We start from the raw sequence: 23,426 nt of genomic DNA, 5'->3' as shown, positions 1-23,426 counted from the left end.
AATGTGTTTGTTTCCACACATTTATAAATTAATGTCTAAAGCATACAAAACATAAAGCTTACATAACATAAATGTGTCTTCTTCATATAATTGGTAAACCACAAGGACGTTTGAGTCAATATGTGGAACACAGATGACCCGAGACAGCGCTACTATGGTTAACAGGCATCCAAACGAGGGATTGGCCTAACCCAGTGGTTTTCAAACTTCTTCTTTCGCGCCCCCCTTTTATAGATCAGGCGTGTTGTCCATGACGTTCCCGGCGCCCGCGCGCGCAAAACTGGTATAAACGATATAAAACAGTACGGGACTGCTGATCGGTCTGACGGGGGGCGCTCTGGATGCTCATTCTCCTGCAGCGACAGTATCACCGCATCCATTTTCCGCGAACGGTACTTATTCATATTGCTCTTTTTCTGGTCCTGGAGTAGCTCTGCGCCCCCCCCTAAGGGTTGCGCCCCCCACTTCGAGAACCACTGGCCTAACCCCACACAGTCGGCTGAGTAAACACACAAACGCACACAGGAAACACACTTGAAGCGATGCACATTTAATGCCCTGGGCTTTATTGTCTTATTTTAGTGAGAGTTCGGTCACATTTTTTTAGTCTTTTCAGCCTCCAGGTGGGACAAGTAAACCTCAAGGATAAATCCTGCCATTGGACTGGGCATTCAGATTCAGACAAAGAGCAGAAGCACTACTAAGTAATGCTGCCTTTGTGCCTAACTCTTCACAGAAGAGAGTACAAATAATTCCCCAAAGGAAGGCACCCAATACTTGTGGTTTTTGGCCTTGCAGCCGTCTGGAGATTCTTTTTTCAAAGAAAAATGAACGTAAAGAAAAAAAGGGGGCGAGGGAGGAGAAAACTGCAGCCCCCCCCCCCCCCCAACAAACCCCCCAATTAGCATTTTTTGTTATTAAAACTGGAATGATGAAACACGTACAGCGATTACTGCCATTCACCTCCCTTATCACCTATGCATGAACAAGTAACAAATTAACAAATTAATGAAGTCGTCAATAAACGAGAAGCTTACAATCAAGTTCACCACAAGAAAAAATACAAAAATAACTCAACTTTTCTTTTACAAAAAACATTTGTTAAAAAAATAATAAAGGGGCCTCCGTTTTGCATGAAAATGGAGGAGAACCCCATCAAAACAAAAAAATACAAAAGCAGCATCGATATTTATCAAAAACCAACAACAAAACCAAAAACGTCACAAAAACATAGTGCTTTAATCAGAAGCAGCAAAGGCTTCTGGGAAGAGACTTCATCCCTGTTTTGTTACTTGTGTTTGGGACAATGGAAATGGAAGATCGCAGGAACCGCAGCCGCCCCCCTTCCTCATCCTCCTCTTCATCCTCCAGCTCCCCCTGGGTTCTCCTGGTTTCCTCCAATTCTGTCTGCGTGTCACCGCTCATCTCCAAACGATCCACAGAGAGAAGCACAGGGACCCGAGCAAACTAAACACAACCAAAACTTACAAAATAAAATTAAAATAAAAAATAGGGGGGGGAACCTGCTTTGTGTTCACAATATACAAAAATACCCAGGAGTCCATAGTTACCTAACATTTACTACAGCACAGGAACCAACAAAGGTACAGTGTACAAATAAAAACAAACCAAAAACAAAGAAAAACTGTAAACACAGCACAATAAATAGATAAAACCAGCAGGCTCCGCACCATGCACAGGATGTGATAAAACTCTTCTATACAACTCACACATCTCTCACACTCGCCACAAGTTACTCGGCTTATTTTTTTTCCTTTAAGTTTGACTCCCAAGTGCAAAACATCACAAATGGACAGTTCTGTATTCAAGTCATATATACAAGAGGGATATTACAAATATGTAGTTACTGTACAGATAATATTCATAATTTACAGGTGTCCATCTTTACTTTTAACAGTAACAAAAAAGGTTTAAAAAGTATGAGAGATGAGAATTGCAAACTGAGCGCCCGTGGTCGGCGTGGACGCTCGCCCTTCTGTCAGTCTGCATCAGAGTCCTGCTGTCCCTTTGCATTCCCGATGCTACGATGCACAGCACCTGAAGAGCGACTCCAACGCGCCGCTACTACGTCACCTCCATGGCCACCGTGTTGTCTGCTATACTGTTCAGTGCTGGCTTATCTTGGTCGTGATTTTCCCTGGGGAGGAGAGGAAAGGAAACTTGAAACTCGCCGCACACGCTCCCCAGTTTCTCCAGGTTTTTGTAAACACAATTACTTAGGACTCAATTTGTCAAAACATCTTGCACACAAGTTATTTTGTCCCTGACCTCAGTTCCCCACACGGTTCATTCCTGTGATAGCACTTAGAATCTTCCAGCAATTGCTCAACCAGATGAAGCTTCATAAAACAAACAGCCTGACATCACTGTGTTCACGACTCAAAGAAAAGCAAAAAAAAACCCAACACAGCTGCCTAAACCAAGAGCTGAAACACATTAAATCAGACACTGAGATTTGCATCCTGGGGGCACGCAAGCGGCAAAAGCCAACATATGCGTACATGCATACAAATGAAACCTCCAGAGCTCAAAGGAACGAGGATCTGGAGTGTGGTTGGTACGTTTTCAATGCCCACATTCTCTGCTAGAAGCCCCTGAATGAGACATGCAGTGATGTAACTGCAGATGACACGTGTGACACAGAGTAGGGAGGCAGGCAGTTGCTTTCTAGTCACATGTAGTTCAGTGTGTCTTTAGAGGCAAGTCTCACCTTGAGCCCATGTCCATGGATGACGCTCCGGAGACCTTAGGCATCTGAATATTGGTGGCGGCGGACAGCTTTAAGGCAGAGGGTGGCACGTTGCCGAGGGTCCGGGGGATGTGGCGTCCGGCCAGGCTGGCGGCCGACGGCACGCTCAGACAGATGTTGTTCCCGATGAGGACCTGAGTGGTGGCGGGGGCGGCATTGGCGGGGCTGCACCCCAGGAGCCCCAGCGCTGCTGCTGCGTGCGCCGCGGTAGGGGTGGAGGAGAGCGAGGTGGGGGCGGAGTTGGTGGCGGCCGGGGAGGGAGCAGCGGAGTTGGAGGAGGGCTGGAGGAAGGTGGGGGTGGCGGGGGTGGTAGTGTGTGTCGACTGGTTCGTCTGGTGGAGGGTGGAGGCGGTGCTGGAGAGGTGCAAGCCTTTGAACACGCCTGCGGGCAGGAGAAGAATTATGAGTAAATAAAGACACTGCCAACTGGTCTAAACACTTCACATATTCAATCATTTGATCAGTGAAGAGAGCAAACTGACCTGTGCCTGCCAGGAGCCCGTTCACTCCCCCTGCCAGCACCAGCTCCTCCTTGGACTTGAAGGCCAGCAGCTGGTCGGTGGTAACGAGGGCCGAAGCAGCAAACTGGGCGCCGGCCTGGTCCAACGTCTTGGACACCAGCGCCTAACACGGAAACGGCAGAGAGACAAATTGCGTGGGACTGAGCCAAATGCACGACCATCCCGAAGCCGAAGCAGTGAGCTCAGCACTTCTGGAGCCAAACAGTGGCTGAGTGGCATTAATGGCGCACGTGGGAACGAGGATGTGACCCATTTCCCAAGAACAAGTGAACCGACTTTTACTGAACACAACATCCACTTTAGTTATATAAATGATATTTATAGAATCAGACTGACAGCTTTGCAACTTCCCTGCAGTTTAAGCCAAATGCCTGTGTGTGTGTGTGTGTGTACTGACCTGTGCGTTGGTGGAGGATGCAGAGTTGTTGGCTTGTTGCTGCTGTTGGATTTGCTCCAGCTGCTGCTTCTGCATGAGGACCAGCTGCTCCTGGTGCTGCTGGTACTGTTCTGCGGTGAACACTGTGGACAGACGGGGGGACACACCAGTCAGACACGGGACGCTGCACATTTCTGCTATGGAGGTTTCCTTGTTTGGCCAGAGACATAATTGATCAGACGGGCTTCAGAAATTCACTCTGCCCTGTTTTGAGTCTTTGCAGGCTAATAGCTGTGCTCGCTCTACTAATGTGACCCACATTTTGTACAGTTCTCGTCTTATAATTTGACCTTTATCTGTGTGTTTCCTGCAGCCAATTTTCTGCCACCAGAAGTGAGAAGCTTTTAAAACACATTTCAGACCATCACAGAACATTAAAAGTCTCAACTCAAATCATTAAAAAACGTTTTAAAGTTGCCAGCCAGTTAAAAACGTTGACCGTAAGTGAAACACGGGGATCCATTAAGCCTCTAATAGCAGATTCTAGTAGCTACAAAAAGTTACTCTTGGACCAAACGCTCCCAGAATGCTGCTTCACCTGCAGTTGAGCCATTCCGACGTTGTGAAAGGTTCAATTGTTGGTCTCAAACTGTGCTGACATCTGTGACGTCAAAGCTTCGGGTCTATTTTTAAAAACAACCCTGTACCTGGACGCACATGCTTGAAAGCGAGTTATGTTACCCTGACAACCAGAGAGGTCGGCCATCAACCCCCCCCCCCCATTGTCTTTAGTGACTCATTGAATGTCAGCAATACTTTAAAGTTTAAATGTAGTTTGGCTTTGAATAAATGGATCAGAACACAACTGCTTCCTGAGAAAAGTGAACTACAGTGTAGCTCACAGCCTCTGACAGATTCTGCATGACGCTCATCTACACTGACAACACTATCCTCAATAGATCAACTCTTCCTCCTAGTTAGCTCTGAATGAAGACTCACGCTATGTCAGAAAGTGGAGAGGACTCAAAGTGCTGCCTTTAGTTTTGTCTGAAGACTTAAAATCGGTTAAGTAAACAAAAACAGAAAAGCAAACCGGTCGTAGCGGTGGAGAAGCTGAAACTGTGTCTGCGTCACCCAGACAGTCAAGTGTTAGGAAAACTCTGCACGTCCCGCTTTCTTTCTCCACCCATCATTAAGGACGGAACACCAACACAAACGCAGCGCCTCGTCCTCCTCCAGACTTCATGATGCAAGTATACATTAAATTATATTTTCCTCCTCATTCACTTTAATTACTCCATCAACCTGCAGGGCAGCAACTACTTATTATTTTCCAAGTTATAAAAACATACGGACCAACACAAATCCCCCCGTATACATATTCCGCTGACTTATTTTTAGACTTTATACCGTCCTCCGGGCCTTTCTTTGATGACCGTTTGGAACATTTTCATTAGTGTCACTTTAAAGAAGATCATAAACGTGGCTGCCAGGAGCCATTTGCCCCCAAAACTCTGACCAGGGTGTTAAACTATAGGATTACAACATAAAATAAATGAAACTCCGACAATATCGGCTCGTGTCCTGCCGGAATATTCTGTGTATCTACAGATGAGGTTGTTAGAGGCAGAAGCTGGTGTCAGTTGAGATTCTATTTTTTTTCCTCCTGAACCAGCCCGGTGCGGCTTTAATATGCAACAGGTCTCTCTCTCTACAGCTACCTGGACTCATGAATCTATTTATACAAGACCACGTCTAATTAACTCCCCCAAGCCAAAGGGAGCGAGAATCAATGTGTTATCAAATGGAGAGCAGGGTTCACATTCAGATGAGCCCGGGCCGAGGCCGAGTGATCCCGCATTCAGATGTCTCATCATCCTCGCTAAACAAAGAGGCCCTTATTCGCGCCAATCAAAATGTTCACATGGAGGAAAAATCAATAAAACAACGGCACCTCACATAATTTCATGCATGGCGAGCTTTTTCTATTACACACCTCCCTGTGTACGCCACATAAAGCCAACTGTCCAATTCATCTCTGCACAGAGAGCTGAGGAGAGAGAGAGAGAGAGAGAATCCTCTGATGGGGTCAAAGCCAGCAGCCGACCCCGCCAGGGCTCCTGGCAGCTGGCTGAGCTGTGGAGAAACTATACGCTCAAATTTATGATGCCGTCACGCAACGTAGCCTAGGGATGAAGAAAGCTACCCGGCGAGAAAAAAAGTTTCCAGGTTCCAGATGGATGTCGACAACTTCCTGCAGCAGCTATATTTGTTCTGTTTCTGCCAGACGTTTGCCTTCATTCAGCCTGTGTTCTGTGCTAGTTCATCTCCTTACAATCTCCAGAGAGGAGGACCAGATCATGATCCATCAAATTTACCCCCACAGCAACAACTGACAAACTTAAAGAACAACTTCTTAAAAGCGACGCCTCTGTTTACAAACCAGTGCATGAAGGTGTGACCCTAAATGAACTACATAAATATCTAACAACACAAACTGGTGTTAAGATCAAAGTAAAGCTCTAAAGTACAGTGAAGGAGGCTGCTGACTTACAATTGACGGGGGCGGGGGGCGGGCCAGTTCGGTTCTGGGTACTGGCTCCTCCGGCCGGGTTCCGGGATAGTCCTGACACGCTCCGGCTAAATACCCTAAATCCTCTGCGAGACAAGTCCCCTCCCCCCAAGGGGTGACTGGATAGCGTCCGTGGTCTGAAATGCCTCCAGCGGCAAGTTTTAATGTTCAAAAGAATCCGATTGAGGTCCACGGATGTTGGCGATGGAGACGGGGCCGAGGAGGAGGAGGGCGGAGGACGGGAGGAGCTGGTGGGATCCGAGGTATTGGTTTCTGAGGTACTGGTGTTGGAGTTGCGGAGTGGAGAGCTTGGAAGCGGCGAGGTGAGTGGTTGGGGCTCGGAGTCCAGGCTCTGAAAGACGTTGTCTATGTCCGTGTGCGCTCTGTCCAACAAAACCCTGAGACCAGACCAAAGACATGATGATTAAAAGCCTGATTATCTAAAAGAACAAATACATTTTATTACAATCTTTTGGCACACAGGGCACGTCATCATCAGACACACACGGGTTTATCGCTCGAGCATCGTACAAGCTCACACACCAGCTATGTAATTACTACATCCAGTGAGCCAGGACCAAATATAGTTGGGTGCCTTGCCCACACTCAGAACCGTACACTTATGTAATGGAAAACCCAGCCTGAACTCCACATTTCTAACATCTCCCGAAAATGAAATCATGTTGTGGAGAAGCACTGAGATTAAAGCTTTTATCTCTGTCGGGCCGGCTGATAAGGTTGATTTTGGGAGAACGTACGGAGAACGTTGCTAATCTCTTCTGCATCTGTGGAGTAGAAACTGTCTGCTGACCCAGTTTGTCTCCTCCACAGCACTTCTTCCCTGTTGTTACATCAGTTAGAGCCCAGTTTTCTTACTTGAGAACTGGCGCTCTCGTGTTAAAAACATTTTGACGGCTCCACTGCGAGAGCGCCAAACGATAGCTGGTTGCACGCCAACAGCGCTACTATGGTAACCACCCTTCAGCAGCTCCAGCCGTCTCTTTGGCTGACTCTCCTGTTCTCAGTCCTGGCTGCTGGCTGCGTTCCTACACACATTTAATTACCAAGTTCTACTTTTCCCCTCAGACTATAACTGTTTTCCAAGCCAGTCTGTAGAACTGGATGCTTCCTCACTGCGATTGTAGCTGGACAATAATCTTATCAACCACAGAAATGAAATAGGACTGAAGAACTAACAACAGCATAATGAGAATTTTATGATCCTGGTCAACCACTGAGACAGCTGATGTACGGTTCTCACGAGGTGGATATTTTTCATTTTCTAGACCTAGAAAACCTCCACCTCCACTTTGCCCGTGTGCCTGCTGTTGAATCCTGAAATCACAGATGAGCGTGAACTCACCTGCCCCCTCTGCCGACGCGGCGGCGAGCCAAGCCGACGCAGCGTCTGGGCACGTTCAGCGAGGTCAGACAGTAGCGGAAGCGTGGGTCGCCCCGTCCGCCCTCTGACGGGCTCATCCAGGGCCAGTTGCCGCTCTGATCTGGGCGATTCTGGAGGACACGGGGACAAAAACAAATAAATGGACGAAGCTAAAAATAGAGGCAAGATTACTGTATATCAGATACAGAAATGGAGTGCGCAGGGAGGGATAAGGGAGGCTTCTTTATTGCATCGATCTGTCCTGTGAAATGTGGGAGACGGCGAGGGCAGCCAGACGGGCAAACCTGCTGCGAGGGCTATAAACAGAAGCGAGGGAGGCACAGGAGGGCACTCACAGCGTAGTACTGACAGCCGGCCTTCCTCCTGAACGCATAGCAGCCATCTGGGTCATTCTCCTCCTCTGCCTCGGAGGAACCTGAATGGATCTACACAAAACAAACAGCCTCAGTGAGGGACCCTGATGTGCCACAGTCGCCGTTTTTCAATCATAGCGGCCATCTTGGTCAGAGCCGACGTACCTGTGAGAACGGTTCTTCGTCTGAGCTGGGGAAATCGTACTGGTTGAGGTCCTTTGGATTGAACACCGAGGGCCCTGAATGTTGCGGCCCCGACACAGGGGGGGCCTTTGGCTTCTTCTCATATTTCCTTTTGGAAATTTTGGTTCGGACCGCCTCCGTCTTCTCCGGCTGTGGGGGAGGAAAAGCGAGGGAGTGTTACGTTTCCGTCATCAGAAATGTCTGAGGATGCGCAGCGAGCGCCACATTGTTTGGTTGGTGTTGAGAGTATGTTTAGAAACAAGCCCGAGTAAAAGGGCATTGATATGCAGATGGAGGCACGTGCCAGATGCCGCCGCCGAGCCAGATGGCTCCCCTCCCCCCGGCTCAATCCACCCCGCACTACTACAGCCCAGTGGGACCAGACTGAACACACTCCAACTCCACTGGGATTAGTCAACTCCCATTCAGACCTTAGCTGAAGGGGACAAAGCCGTAGAGGAGCAGGGAGCCTACAGTGGAGACGTGTGCGTTACATCAATGGGGAGAATGGAGGTTGTAGCAAGAAGGGGGGGGGGGGGGGGGACAGGGTGAGCGCCACAAATACGGATCCATAAACAAAGGGGAGGAATCAACCAGCTGGTAGAGGGAAAGAGGGGGGGGGGGGAGGACAGGAAGGGAAGAGGAGAGGGGGAAGGAGCTAATGAAGAGGTAATGAGTAGAGGTGACACCGAGGTCACGACGGTGCTGCGTAATGAAGTGCTACATCATTGAAACATACGGCCGCTCTAGCCAATATTGCATTATTTTCAGTTTGAAGGAGTCAGCACATAAATTGTCAAGTCAACCACCTCGGTGACGTAAGAACCGGCATGAGCGGGAGAGACACGGCGAGTGCTTCTGTAACTTTACTGGTGGATTATGACAAATGTGTGACCAACTACATTGCCAACTACTACTGCTATCTGTGTTCTTTGGTACTTCTGTCTCATCCATGTGCAGAATGGGGCCTTACTTTCTTGTAGTCCTTCATGTCCAAGTGGTCCTGGTGTCTGTACTGGTTACTGCTGGACAGGGGAATGATGGGGATGGTGTAGACGGGCTTCACCAGAGCTCGCTGAGCCAACGCCTCGGCCATCACCTCGCTGCCGTAATCTGGCATCACATTCCTGGTGGACGGAGGGAGAGAGAGAGAGAGAGAGAGAGAGGTTTGTTTTGAGAAAGTGCAATAAATTCCCAGCGATACATCTTTACAGCACAGTTACAACTACATTAGCCTGTAATGGTGGGCCTGCAGAAATCCAAACCCAATGAACATCACTCAGTACGCTCCTTTAATATCAGAAACACTCGATCAAAGGCAATATTTCATTTTCGCATAATTATGATGATTTCTGATTGGTGCTGGGTTTTCATTACCGACGTATTCATTACATGGACACGGGCCGACACATGTGACAGCAGATTAGATACGCCGAGCGGCACACCTGGGCCTTCTGCTATGGAATAATATCATGAAGTGGAGCATGGAGGCCATCGACTGAGAATGAAGTGGTCCACTGTGGGAGTGAGCGGCGGCGGCGGCGGCGATGCGCGGGCAGAAAGCAGGCCGGGATAACAAGAGGAAATTGAAATGTCACTACAAATCAAAAGCACTTCAAGGAGAAGCGTCCAATTTAAGCTCACACTGACAGCTACTTTCAGAGGAAATTCATTCCGGGCAGATGTCATGTTTAGATGGATTGCAAAGGCGCCGCTGGGGAAAATAACAACTCAAAAGTGGAGTTGGGAAAGAGACAAATTTTTAAAACGCAAAATAACACAAACCTATGGCCCAGTGTTCAAGATGAACTCCAGCCTGAGGAAGAGACCTCGGATGAGTCACTTTAGCCGATTGGTTCACAGCACTACTGAACATAATGTGTGTCGCGTATTGTACACAACCGTGACCCCAATTAACACAAGCAATCCACCCTGAGGTCACCGAAGCTCTCTTTCCTTCTACTTTGGATGCCAGTATGACGACAGAAACGTACGTGGTTACACAAGAACTGAGTAAGTGCTGACAGAAGGATGACACGTTCAATGTAAATCAGAGGGAAATCACTTTACAGAAATCAACGGAGCAAATGCAAAACTTGCTGTAAACATGTACTTTCAAAACATAACGTGCTACTGGATCGAGTCCAGTCCCTCCAGACTTTGGAGCTCGATACTGCAGGAAGAGAAAAGCCAGACTTATTTATTTATTTAACATTTTAAAACGCCTATGTTTTGCATGAAACTGCTGATGTCAACTGCAAAACAAAAACACTCCGTGTCATCCCATCAGCCAGACGGGGCATTTCATCACCGCTATATCTAGATCCCCAGAGCTGCCTAACGAGTGGCTGGTTGGTAGTGCTTTCCTGCACTTCATGGCCTCTAACGCGACTTTCACATGCTTGAGTTTCTCACCTCTTCTCCACGATCTCCAGCGTGAGGTGCAGCAACTCCCTCTTGCTTTTCTCCCTCCTCTTGATCATCTCCAGGATGGTGACGGCTCGGCTCAGGTCCCTGCGCAGCTTCAGCATCTTCTCGTATGAGGCCTCGTCATTCTTTCGATTCTGCAAATGGATTGAAGATGTTGTGAAAATGCACCAGACCCTACATACATTCCATTCTACAAGATTGCCAGATTTCAGTTGATTCAACTCTTAGATTGACTTAACAACCGACCTTCCGGGTCTGCATCTTCTCTGTCCGCCGTCGAAAGGCCACATAGGGGTCGCTGGTGCTGGAGCCGTCCCTCTTCTCCTGCTTGACGTTGGCGAGGAGGCATCCGCCCTTGCTGACTTTCCTCTTCCGGCTCCAGTAGTCAAAGACCTCCCGGATCAGCTCGTCGTCCTCCTTCAACAGCAGTTTGGCCTCCTGAAGACTGACGAGCTACGGAGCAATGTGTGGAGACGATGTCAGTGCAAAGCCTGGGCTTTTAGGTGATAAACTTGTTTCAAAGATGATGAAATCGCATCGAATTAATGGATTTCACCGCTGTCTAACCTAAAACACACTTTACCGCAGTGTGTTTGCTTCACACAGCCTCATGTTTTTTTTGAGGTTCTGCTGCGAGATGCATCTTAAAATCTCTTTGGGCAGAACACGCTGTGTTTTAGAGCGATTGGCTTCCTAATGAGCTCCTGTAGGATCTCCGTAATTACATCAGCACCCTGCAGGCTGAGCACCACTGCCATCATTTGGAGCTCTGCACACCATTGCATATCTAAATACAGTGCAGCTTCACATGTAGCCACATTGCTATTTCCATTGGAATTGGACTACTTATACAGGGAAATGATCCAAGTCACTTACGGGCACTACATAATTAAACTGACCAGACAGCACCGACTGATTTGTTTGTCATGCTTTACATAAACAAATATGTGCCTCTTCTCCCACGCATGGTGACACATACCTGCTGTCCACTGCCTTTCTCCAGCCGGTCGATCATCTCTTCAAACTGCAGGGCAGTGATTTCCATTTTCTTCTTCAGCTTATTCACAAACGTGTCGTCCTCCGAATCCAGGTCGTAGTCTGGCTGCTCCGTGTCCAAACTGAAAGCTGCGGGATGAGACGGGGCCCAGCATGCGTAAGTTGCACGGGGAGCGGGAGTTTCTTAACAGAGCATCATTTCAAACACGGCGAGGGGGGAATCTGAATGATCAATTATCAGGGTTCTCCTACAGACGTGCAGCAGAATAGCTTTGGCTTTTATTGCAGGAACAAACTCGCTGAATTCATATGAGGAGTTTCAGCTGCAGAGCCTTTCTGCATGTCGGAGCTAAAAAAGCCCAAAGAGAAGCATTAAAGCTGACTTTAGGACCCGGTGTCCTGCCAAACTATTCCACTCCGGTCCCAATTTTCCACAAAATAAACACACCTTATCATGATAAATTGCTGTGCTTGCGCTTGGTATGCCACCAAAACAAAATAGCTCTCTAACTGCTATATTGAAAATAACAATTTCCAGATACTTGCTCAAACTCAGTTTGCAAAGTAACTACTTCCAGTGTGTAAATACTCCAGACAACTCATTCCTTTGGTCCAGTGGTAAAGAAGCTCTACTATGTGATCCCTTAATTGTCGTGATTTGTTGATACTCCACTGTTACAATCTACACCTCACACACCTCGACACTTGAACCTGTCGCAGCCAACATTGTGTATTTGGTGTAAAACCTCTCCTGCTGCTGCTGAGTTGTGTTGGAAAAATCTAAAAACACGACACCTTTGCTCATCCAAACACGGCACAACACAATCCAAACAAACGGAATTTGCTCTGTGCCCGACGACGGCTGGAAAACACAGTGAACCCAGCGTGACACCAGCTGTTTGTTTAGCAGGAATCGCACGATATGAAGACGTGAGCGATCTAACACAGACGCAAACAGAATACACACCAGTGCCTCTCAAACAGGATGCGGGTAGGGGTGTGTTGAAGGGGGGGGAATGAACAACAAAGCTGTGTGAAGAATCAACCAAAGCCAAATGCAGTGTTAGATCTCGGTTCTAATCCCGTGCATACAGTAACGCACTACATTTCTTTCTGCCTTCTCTGCTCTGATAACCTCCACTAACCCCCCCGGAATCTGAATCTGTGTCACGTAGCGAGTTTAAAGCAACACTTGCAGACGCAGAGACAGGTTCCACATCACACATCTGCTGTCAGACCCCCCGGGGACACACAACAATCGCACTCTGACACACTGCTCGTGTCGAGGCAGGCGAGCACAAGTCTCCTTCATGCATGAAATCTGTAATATTACTGAGTAAAAACGACTCAATACAGACGGTGCTTTACATCATTCAGACGCTGGTCTCACTGATCTACAAGGGAAATGCATTTCTTTACTCGTTCCATTTGAACTCATTTGACGCCACATCATCAACATCATCATCATCATCATCACAGAGCCGAAGGAGATGAAGGCAGTGAGGGCGGCGCTGCTACTCACGCTGTATGTGAATAAGCTGCTTTGGCATCTTGAACTCCCCGGGGTAGAGGGACTCGTAGTGCGTGATGTTGCACTCCCCCTCGGGAACGGGAATGACCATGTTGTCCCGCTTCTCGCCGTACACCTGCTGTGCTGAGATGGCCCTCTGGAGATGGTGCTCCTGCAGGAAGACAAGGAAAAGTGATCAGGACACGTTCAGGGGACTCGAGCAGCCAGTCGAGTCGTTTCCTTAAAAGCTAAAACCAGGTTAACCACCCACAAATGAAAAGGCACTTTCATAGAAACGTACGCAGGGGCAAACAGAACAGTTTCCATGACATTTCAATGCTGGAAAAGACAATCTGTCTCACGTTTCCAGGATTTCCATGTCTACAGGAATGTTATAAATGTATGAACGCCACAGTGGACGTCCTCCAAACTCTACTGCAATACTTTATCCCAAATGTTTTCTCTGAATTACTTCTCATTTATTTGTCACTACTGGCAAAACGCACACTATGCTGTGACTGTACACATCACATCCGTTCTCGATGACTGAGGGAACATGTTTCATTTCCTAGCCGCCACTCTGGGGGCCTTAACTCATTCAGCTCCCTGTGCTGCACATCCACTGTCCCGCTGCCGTGTTGTGATCGCACGCATCGCCCGCCGCACTCCCAAAGCCGGGGATTAGGACGCTGACGAGCCCTATTATGGGCCGGCCTGGAGCACAGCCAGACGTGACGGCGCGCTGATAAGCTCCACATGTGGTAGATAGAAAGTGAATTTGGAAAGGAAACGCTCCGCTCAGATCCCTGCGGTTTCACAGCGCAGTGATACAGACTCATACTTGAGTTTTCACTTCCTCCTAACAGGAACCCGACAGGCTGATCTGCTTTGTCTGACGGTAACTTTACTGCAGCTCCGATAGCGCAACAAACACTTTATGCTATGTCATCACACTAATAACTTTTCCATGAGCCGATCGCTGAGAGGGGGTGTGTGCTCGTCAAAATGGCTGCCAACAAAAAGTACCAAAAGACGCCTCTAAGTGCATTCACAGGAGTGTATTGGAACTCTTTAAATACTACAGAGGGAGAAAAGATAAAAGCAGAAGCTAGCACAGTGAAGGGGTTCAAGTGAAGAGCTGCAGGAAGTAACAGGGGCCAAAAATCAAGCTCATATTCTACAGAAGAACATCCTCATATCATGGCGTCGCCCATGCAACTCAAAACAACAAAACATTCGCCACGGAGTTATTCGAGAGAGGATTTTTGTCCCACACCAACATCAATATTTGACTCTTATAACACTGAGATCACAGACTACTACTGAGGGAGTACCAATGTGGGCTGGACCGGGTGTAGCATGATGTAATGTGATGCGACTGGTGTTGCTTTATACACAGTTTGTTCTCGCTCTGTGGTGCTCGCTGCCTGGAGGCTCCATTCGTGATGCAACAGATGGCAAATCCAGGATAACTGACTGGGGCCCATCCCGCCGCTTAACAAGTCTTTCATCGGGGCTCCTACATGTTTTCCCCCAGACCTCGTATGCCCGGCTGGATCATTTACACCTACTTCTGTAAAGTTTGAATGTCTAAACCCTCTAACATTGCAGTACAGTGGAGTGGGACTTCCCGGTGTAACCCGGCGCAGTTGACGGGGAGTAGCAGGATAATCACGAGAGCTGTTCGCTGGCATGCGAGGGCACAGCATGTGTCCAGAGCTGAACCATCTGCCTCTGGTAAGCTTATCAACAAGCCGAGCCATTGTATATGTTCTCCACAGGGCCCCGTCTCCACCAGACCGGTGGAGGAAGAAACGTGAGAGGAGAGCAGCAGGACGGGCCAATATGCAAAATGTCAGCCACTGAACATGTAGCTGTTTGTATTTGCATTCATTATTTACTCACCGACACAGGTACCATGAACAAACACAAAGACCTTTCCCCAAGTCACTGACTTGAGGCGGCAATTTGAGTCTACACTGGATTGAAGGGCCAAAAACAAGGTGCAGTTGGTTTGACTGACTGACTGCCACAGCAACAAGGGCGACCAATCAGAAATCAAGCCATTCAATCAGGTGCCACACACTTCACAGGAGTGTAATGGAGACGCAGCCAAGCACAGCCTGTGATCACCCACATGATCCAGAGTGAGGAGGCAACTGGATTAGTGTGGCTCAGTTTCTCAAACCCAACATTATAATTGCAATTTGGGTACATTCAAACACCGAATCGTTACGGTAGTTCTATGAGGAAGTTAGTCGCTCGAAACCGCAGCGTGTTTAGTCAGTGTTGCAACAACAAACAGCCCAACCAATGATGGTGAATAGCATTTCAGGTTTGACAGTTGAGTGTAAGTTCCTCAGTTCTATGAACCCGAGCATGGGATGTGTGCTTTCATCTAACTTGTCGTGCATTTCCTCAAAATCACCACCCAGGGACCCCGGCAGGAAACCACACACTCTCTTGACATGGCTATGAACCCTGAGCACCGTCAGCAAAGAACCCTGCGTACAGAGCGCACACGAGGAACCAATTAGACCTGAGCTTGAGCCAGACCTGCCTTTGCGTGCTTCTCTGGTGGATTTCACCTCAGCAGACTGCAGCCAGCTACACTGAGCCGCCTCTGACCTAAAGATTTCCTGATCTTTCACAGTGGTGACACGCAAAACCACAGCTCACTGCCAGGGATTTCCTCTGCTGAGGAATATGGGGAGCGGGGATAAAGGGCCATTGTGTGTAGCAAGGTTATTCTAGGATCTCTTGCAACTGTCGTTTTAATCGCTATCTAAGATGACGCGTCTCTGACATAACTGCATTGCTGTTAATTCCGACTGCAAACAATTGCAATCGTCTAAATGTTGGTCTCTTCAAACTGATTGACACTTCAAATTAATAAGAATGAGATGATAAATGATCAACTCTCTAGTTCGTCACACTGAATGCTTTGGGATTGTAGAGAATCCACAGAGCTGCAGATGCAGACTGTGCAGTGACAAACAGAAATCTATTCCTCACAGCGCCACACGTTCCCTCTATTAAATGTTCCCTAGAAAAATATGACTCCAATAAAAGTTGCCATGGCAACATAAGTGTGGCCTCCAGCAGGTGTTTCCAGCTCACGCCGACCGGGGGAAGGCGACGGAGTCTTCAGGAAGGCGATCTGCTCAGTGAGATAAGACGCACACGCCTACCGAAAATCCACAGAGCATATCTCTGCATACAGCGAAATAACAAAACAAACAGTGAGTGCGAGTTCTTTACATGACAGCAGCTGCATATTGACGTTTTAAACCATCTACAACATGAGAAAGCGGAGTAGTTAATAGTAGCTTAATTTAGAGTGTAATCAATACTGGGGCAAACCACAGTGCAGGATCACTCAGGCCTTTATTGACGTTACTCTAGAGGCCAGCATGTGGTCACTCAGTCGGGTCATTGTTTCTGGTCAGGATGTAGGTCAGGGAGCTAAGCCGCGCACACACACAACCTTGTAGTAAAACTGCCCTCTTTATCTCTTCTGTCACTTTGTTATGTAATGCTGCTGGGCGCGAGTATGTGTGTGTGAGTGTGTGTGTATACACAGTAGGTCGGGGAAGGCTGATACGGGGGCAGGGTTTCTGCTGACTCTGCGGCCCCATCTGTGCCTTCCTTGTGTTGGTGTCTGCCGAGGCTTCTCCACAACACAGAGGGGCTCGGCTGCTGATGAGGTGACTGATGAGAATTCAGGTCAGGAGGGGACGTTAAGACGAGCCGATACATTAGCCGCTGCCTGATTGACTGTCCGCCTGACAAATGTGACATTCACATCACATCACGTCAATCTAGCAAATGTGATATACGCCTGAGGTAACGATAAAAGGTAAACATGGGAGGTGAGTTTGTATATCCATTAACAAGTGTTGGCAAGGTTATAGATGAATCTGAAGCAAAGAAACACTGATTTGCATGTGTTGATATTTGAAAAGCAAACTGCAACTTGGTTAGTTACTTGGATTTAACAAATCTGTTGACAGGCAATGAACTATATTTATTACTGTGCCATATAAGGCCGGGAATAGGAAGAATCATTCCAATTTGATACTACAGTGACATTAATCTACTGGTTCAATGTGTGATGCATTTTAGTGTCGTGATATATCTCGCTCTTCAGGTTTTTTCATCTCAGATCTTTCAGATCATCTAAAACAGGCGAGTCTTGCTTGGCATTGTTGATTTATGGACATGATAACTCTGCAGTATAACCAGTTTAACCTTTCAATGTCTGCATCCATGTGTTTGATGTAACGACTTTTCCTCTGGTCTAGGACTAAATTCACCACTGAACGGATTTTGTTGAGTAATAGTAACCTAACATCTACAGCAAAACTTAAACCATAAAAATCCAAATAGAACAGGCAAAGTCCTTTGTACCAACAGGCCTGGTCCCACTAAAATCCACCTCACTTGTCACCCTGTTGAATCAATGCAACACTCAGTGGATATCATTACTTGTGTCTATAGTAGATGGCAGCTTCCCAGATTACTACATCGCTACTTCACGATAATGGCGGTGAAGCTACAACCAAACATAGCACGACAGTTGAGAATTGAGTGGCAGAATTCTCTGCACCGGCATCTGTAGATGGTACAAAGTAAATTCACACCCACCCAACTTCCGTTTACAAACCACATGCTCAAAGAACCATGACTGTGCTACAACGTGTACCATTTGTGCACTATGACATGTTGTAATTCGATGCACGTACTGGCACTAAAACCATACAATAAATTAAATAAATGCTGTCACAGAAAACAGATTCTTGCCTAAAGAGTCCAATAAACTCACACCACAAAGCCAAGGACTGCTGTGATGCTAGACACAATGGAGCAACTTCTGGTTTAACAATATGCCAAAACACAACACAACAAGCTGCAACTTCGGGCGATTGTACAACCCTGGAGTGTGAATAAACAAAACAGATCTGGGAAAAATATTTCAGACGTCCTTGCCAAACAGGCTAAGCCAAACGCGGCCAGTGTGCAGCACACATGGCCGTGCAGGAGCTGTCAACACCGAACACCCAGCTGTCAAACAAGCGGGACTCACTGTCTCCTCCCGGCGTTCACTCAGAGCAACTGCGCCGTGTCCAATGCCCATCCTTTACCAAAGAGAAAGTCAACAAAATGGAGGAAGAGATACGAGTCACGTGACTTCTTTGTGCTTGGAGGTGCAATTTCAAGCGAAACGTATTGTCACAACACGGCTTATGTAACGAATATTAAATCGCTACACTCTTACAAAACCACCCATGGAACCACGAAGCCGTAATATTGAGTATTCGTCGAGCTCCGTCGTGTGCACGACAAAGTAATATGGCGGCCATTTTGCACAAGCTTGCGCAGGCAGCAGAGCGGCGCCCCTTCGCATGAAAACACAGCCCGAATGATCAGTGCAAAATCACAAAACATACCGATTCCTCCTCTTTTTCCATCCCGGTTGGCATCTGCGGCACTGCGCGGTTGATGGAGGCATATTCGTGCAGATCAGGCAAATCCTCGCAGCGGAAGACGGGTAGAGGCTTACTAGCATCCAGCGCCCGCGCCCGAAACGACAATTTACTCATTTTTATATTCTAAGATGCAGCATAAATCTACTCGATCTGCTCGGAATAACAGCAGTTCTGCCTCGAGTTCTCATGGAGGAATCTGTGACGGTCTCTGCGAGTCAATCTGTCGATAAAGAGCGGGTGTAGGTCCGTAGCAGCGCGAGCAGAGCCGGGCAGGCCCGGGTCTCGGTCGCTCTCGGTCGGTCTCTTTTTTTCCTGGGCTCCGCTGTTCCTCCCGGCTCAATACGCCATGGCCAACATGGCGGACATTACAAACTCATGCAGCTCTCCGCTCGCTCCTCGCGGCCCAGCCCCCCATCACACGAACAGCCATTCCCACGCAGCTCCGCACGCGTGCGCGCTCCGGAGGCCCGTGGGGTCCCGGGGAGGAGGGGGGAGAGAAGCTGGATGCTGATGGGAGGATGTGAACTTCATATTTGGGATGTTCTCCCCCCGTCAGACGCCAAAATCACGCCGATGAACCAAAACATCCCTAATCTAAATGCTCTATATGCAAACGCTTAATAACATATTCAACAAGGTAACGCCATTTTAATCACACTTCAAAAAATAGTTTATATCGTATAACCCGCTTCCAAGTGCAGGCGACGAGATTAACAGGTTTTCCTCATTTTACAATGTAAAATGTGAATCTTAAGTACAGAGTTCCAAACTTATCATTTGGATTCAAATAAATAACACATTTTTATTTTATTTTCCGTGTTAAAATGAATTCTTTTGTAAATAACGCCACCACGTGGAACAAAAACGACACAACAATGCTCCACCTTGATCACTACATTGTTTTTTTGTTCACATTAAAAGCCTAAATAATCAAATCAGGTTTTCTGCTCAGATCCCAACTTTTAGTCCTGACGGTTCACATTATCTGCCATAAAAAGTTATTTGACAAAAAAGTGATTGATATGCATTCACAAACAACAAGTGAAAATGGAGCCCAGTTCAGACATCGGGTCACAACTTCTTGGGACAACTGCTGGGTGGTGATGTTCCTTCCAGCTTAGTTTAGATTGAAGCTTCTCCATATACATTATTAAAAATCATCTATCAATTTTCTGGTTTCCTTAATAAACAATTTTACAATTTCACACACCAAATCTGAGTGTCTTAGTCACAGGGAGCGCTATTATAGAGGCAGAGAGGACACAATTTTAAGGAAATGTTTTTTTCAAGATGATTCACACGAATATTACACTTTGCTTTCCATTTCTGTCAGACCTTGGCTGAACAGCAAAGTGGCGTGCTGATGAATACACTTCTGCTCTTCTTCCATTGCTGAAGGATAATTCCAGCAAGGATTAGGCTGTGGCTGCAATATCTGCTGATCTTTGGAAAAAGGCTGTTTTCTTCAGATTTTGATCAATTGATATACTTGAGAGGGATAGCCACCATTTTGCATGTGGAATTCACTGCATTGAGCCTTTTGTGGCTGTGTGCAAAGTCAGCCAAAATGATCATTAAGCCCTCATTGGAAGTTTGTTTATTTATGTATGCTTATAGATTGGGTTTGCTGAGATTACAATCAATTAGGGTCCTATAAGGTGAGAGTTGGTAATATTAGTGTTGTCGTTAACAAAGGTTTCCTACATTTGGCATAATCCCATGTTGTCCTCTTTTTGACATTACTCATACCACATTACAGTTAATGCAAAACAAAGAGTAAATGACACGAATGGTTCCTTACCTACAAATTCATAGTTTTTGCCAAATCCAGAAAAACTGCATTGTTCTCATGACATTGAACACGGTCTCAAAAATGACTTTTACTGACTTGTCAGTTAAGGGGAAACTGACATGGCCTCCAAACCACCACAAATGTAACCATTAATACACCAAACTTAAAATTAGCTTCTACTTTATTGGGTTGTCTATCTACCCGATAAAGTAGATCCAAATGTCTCCTTACCTCCAGGCAGGTTTTACTCCTTACATGAAGGAATACAAATAGTATACTTGCCCATGCTGACTCCATTTTCATTCATGCAAACATCCCACTCTGCCACTTCCCAAAGGGGCTTTATTAGGCTGAGACAGCATGAGGGCCAGCACTAATTAATGTTTGGAAGCCCCACAGTCAGTTTATTTGCAACTTGGGCATTATTTGCACATTTTCTGCAATCAAGCCAACTGACGCGAACCAAATTTTGACAAACACTTCAGAGTGGAGCTGTTTATACCGCTCAGTGTGCCGGGAGTGCTGCTCTCCGGCACAATCAGGCGGGGTCAAGAGTAAACAATCCATCCCATAAGCACCCTAACATTTTCTACATGATAACCATTCCCGCTGCAGATATACATTTTAAGCGGAAGAGATCTAACACTCTCTCATCCAGTTCTCAAATTATAATAATACATAATATCCGGCACCACTCACACACTTTGTTTACTCCGCTGGCTGCCAATCTGCATACGTACACCCAAGGGCCCATGGCTGTGTTGTTGTCTACCGCCTATACCAACTCTCCATAATTTCACTTTGTTTTTTCATGATGGCAACGGATGTATTGTTTTCCAGGGTTTATAAAGCTTAAGAGAAAATGATTGTGGTGCACATCTATCTAAAAAATCTACATATTTTGGATGCTTTCCTGTACTTACATGTAATTACCCTTCACGCTGATCCCTAACAGCTCTACTGGGGATCCAGTCAATCACTACAATGCTTGTAATGTAGTGGTTTTAACAATGTCTCACTGGATGTACACACAAATCTTCAATTCTGCTATCAATACCCTGCCGACTAAGAAAATACAGGCAATATTTTTTGCTTATTTGGTCCAAGATGTCAAATACTGAAATCAGAAGTCTCCCAAGTCTTACATGGAACATGTTCTGACACTTTTGTTGCTCACGGTGCTGCAGCTGCCTTAAACCTGTTATTTCCAGACATAGTTGTTGCAAATACGAGCAAAGTTGATTACTGAGAGTTTGTCAATGATGATACCATATTCCAAATCAACAATATTGCTTTGGAGTAAAAAGATTAAAGCTTAACAGTACATGCTCAGGAAGAATCAACATGATTAGGATATTTGAATTAAGATTGCAAAGCAATTGTTTACCACCACACAAAAAGTGAAATTACCTGTTTCTGTCTTGTGGAATATTGAGACATTTGTTGTTAGGTGACCTGACATTATAATGTTTACTTCCAAATTGTATATCAATTTGCAAATTAGGACTGAGTCTCTCCATGCGCATAATATTGACATATCTTTGAGTGAATTGGGTGACAATATCATCAACATATAAGTGTTTGTATACTTCTACCTTACCTGCCAGCATGATACACAGATGTACACGCTCAGCCACAAAGTGTATGCATACAGAAACATGTGAACAATGTCTAAATAAAGGCAAATAAAAGGTAAGACATGTAAATAACCTGTATGGGTGGATGAGACAGAAGATTCTCTTGTTGTGCATGACTGAATGATCCAGACGCTGCAGGATGCTGACCCGGTAATCATCATCCATTTGGGAGTAACTGGCTTACTAATGTGTGGCACAGCAGAGGCCTGGAAAAAAAGAATTGAAAGACAAAAACAACATAATACAGACCAGATAATATCATTATATGAAGCCAGGAAAATCACGAGCCATGTCTCAGTATTTTTGTCTGTTCACTAATGTGCACCAATTATGCCCTGAAAATTAAATCATCAAATGTACGATCCCAGGGGAGAACAAACGAGGCAAGATTGATGACAATTGTACACAAAAGGCACATTTTAGGCAGAGATGCGTTCAGGCACTGTTTTGTAATATAGGACAAGTTTAGTTGCTGCATCACGGAGTGCACACAAGTGCAAACACAAACTGGAGAGGTGGAAAGATAAACAGAGCAGGACGCGGCGTGGAAACAGCACAAGCGGAAATAATGTGGAGAAATGTTGACGACGAGAAAGTACAGGCGTGGATCGTGAGTCTACGACGGGTTTTTAACGTGTTTATCCATCGTGTGTTGTTGTTATATCAGACAGGGAACAGCGACGCCGAAGCTAAGCAGCTGTCAGGCTGCTAACGTTAGCCATTAGCTCACTTACCCTGACTCTGCGCCATTTAGCAGCCGGCTAACAGTTTGCGGACAGCCTGCCAACAGTTTGAAATTAACTCGTCACCAACTTAGCCTCAACGAAAACGAACCAAATACGTCTGATACTGCAGTGCCGCGAAGGGAAAACTTACTCGAGTGAATATACAACTTACCTGCTGCGAGCGAAGCCACAAGGGAGGAGGATGATGATGATGGTGGTGGCAGTTCTTCTTCTGGTTGTCATGCTAGCCTGGTGCTAACGCTGCCTAGCTCCCTTCAGGACGCCTCGAAGGAAAGCGACAGTCAGTTTTAACGCGGTCAAAGTGCGTCTGACTCACTTGTTTGCGGGCAAATTGCGGCGGATTGTTCACGCTTTCGTCTCTGTCGCGTTAAACATGAGCGAAGTTTATCGTTACGAAAAAAAACAATCTCCAAACTGACCAGCGAGACACTTTGAGGGCGGTTTCTGATTGGAGGATAGATTCCACCAATCAGCTGCAGGGAACACACACACGTCCCCGCCTACCCTCAGTAACAACAATACTGGAGATCATTTACTTTACTAGCAGCTACTGACTGCTCCATGATACTTCACTTATTAATAGACAAAATAACAATATGTGTATTTAAAAAGAAAAGATCTACATAGACAGAAATGCAGCCATCTCACT

General features: G+C 46.5%; 1 protein-coding gene across 2 annotated transcripts; it reads right to left on the bottom strand.

Annotated features, from left to right (window-relative positions):
* Window positions 1-545: 545 nt before the first annotated feature.
* On the bottom strand, window positions 546-23,227 carry epc1a (enhancer of polycomb 1a). 2 transcript variants are annotated; one of them, XM_076158037.1, is made up of 15 exons: window positions 22,929-23,227; window positions 22,105-22,237; window positions 13,126-13,285; window positions 11,587-11,732; window positions 10,854-11,060; window positions 10,593-10,741; window positions 9,151-9,304; window positions 8,160-8,327; window positions 7,977-8,066; window positions 7,603-7,751; window positions 6,222-6,637; window positions 3,689-3,810; window positions 3,253-3,394; window positions 2,732-3,152; window positions 546-2,158 (listed from the first exon to the last, which is right to left on the bottom strand). In XM_076158037.1, the coding sequence occupies exons 3-15, from the start codon at window positions 13,223-13,225 to the stop codon at window positions 2,086-2,088; spliced, it is 2,337 nt and encodes a 778-aa protein (XP_076014152.1). In that variant the 5' UTR covers window positions 13,226-13,285; window positions 22,105-22,237; window positions 22,929-23,227; the 3' UTR covers window positions 546-2,085. The 2 variants fall into 2 exon arrangements, with proteins under 2 accessions (XP_076014152.1, XP_076014151.1); XM_076158036.1 differs by lacking the exons at window positions 22,105-22,237; window positions 22,929-23,227 and adding an exon at window positions 18,564-19,030.
* Window positions 23,228-23,426: the final 199 nt, after the last annotated feature.

The sequence above is a fragment of the Genypterus blacodes genome, unplaced genomic scaffold (assembly GCF_046128005.1).
Source record: "Genypterus blacodes isolate CSIRO-AG114 ecotype Tasmania unplaced genomic scaffold, CSIRO-AGI_Gbla_v1 ptg000076l_1, whole genome shotgun sequence".
NCBI classification, from domain to species: Eukaryota; Metazoa; Chordata; class Actinopteri; order Ophidiiformes; family Ophidiidae; genus Genypterus; species Genypterus blacodes.
This window is presented reverse-complemented; position numbering and strand designations above follow the sequence as displayed.

Bases quoted from the DNA above. Each gene is read 5' to 3' on its own strand.
- epc1a (XM_076158036.1), bottom strand. From the start codon at position 18,716: ATGAGTAAATTGTCGTTTCGGGCGCGGGCGCTGGATGCTAGTAAGCCT. The intron at 7,752-7,976 runs GTGAGTGCCCTC...CGTGTCCTCCAG, and splicing joins CCGGCTGTCAGTACTACGCT to AATCGCCCAGATCAGAGCGG. The intron at 3,811-6,221 runs GTAAGTCAGCAG...GTCTGTCCACAG, and splicing joins GCCCCCCGCCCCCGTCAATT to TGTTCACCGCAGAACAGTAC.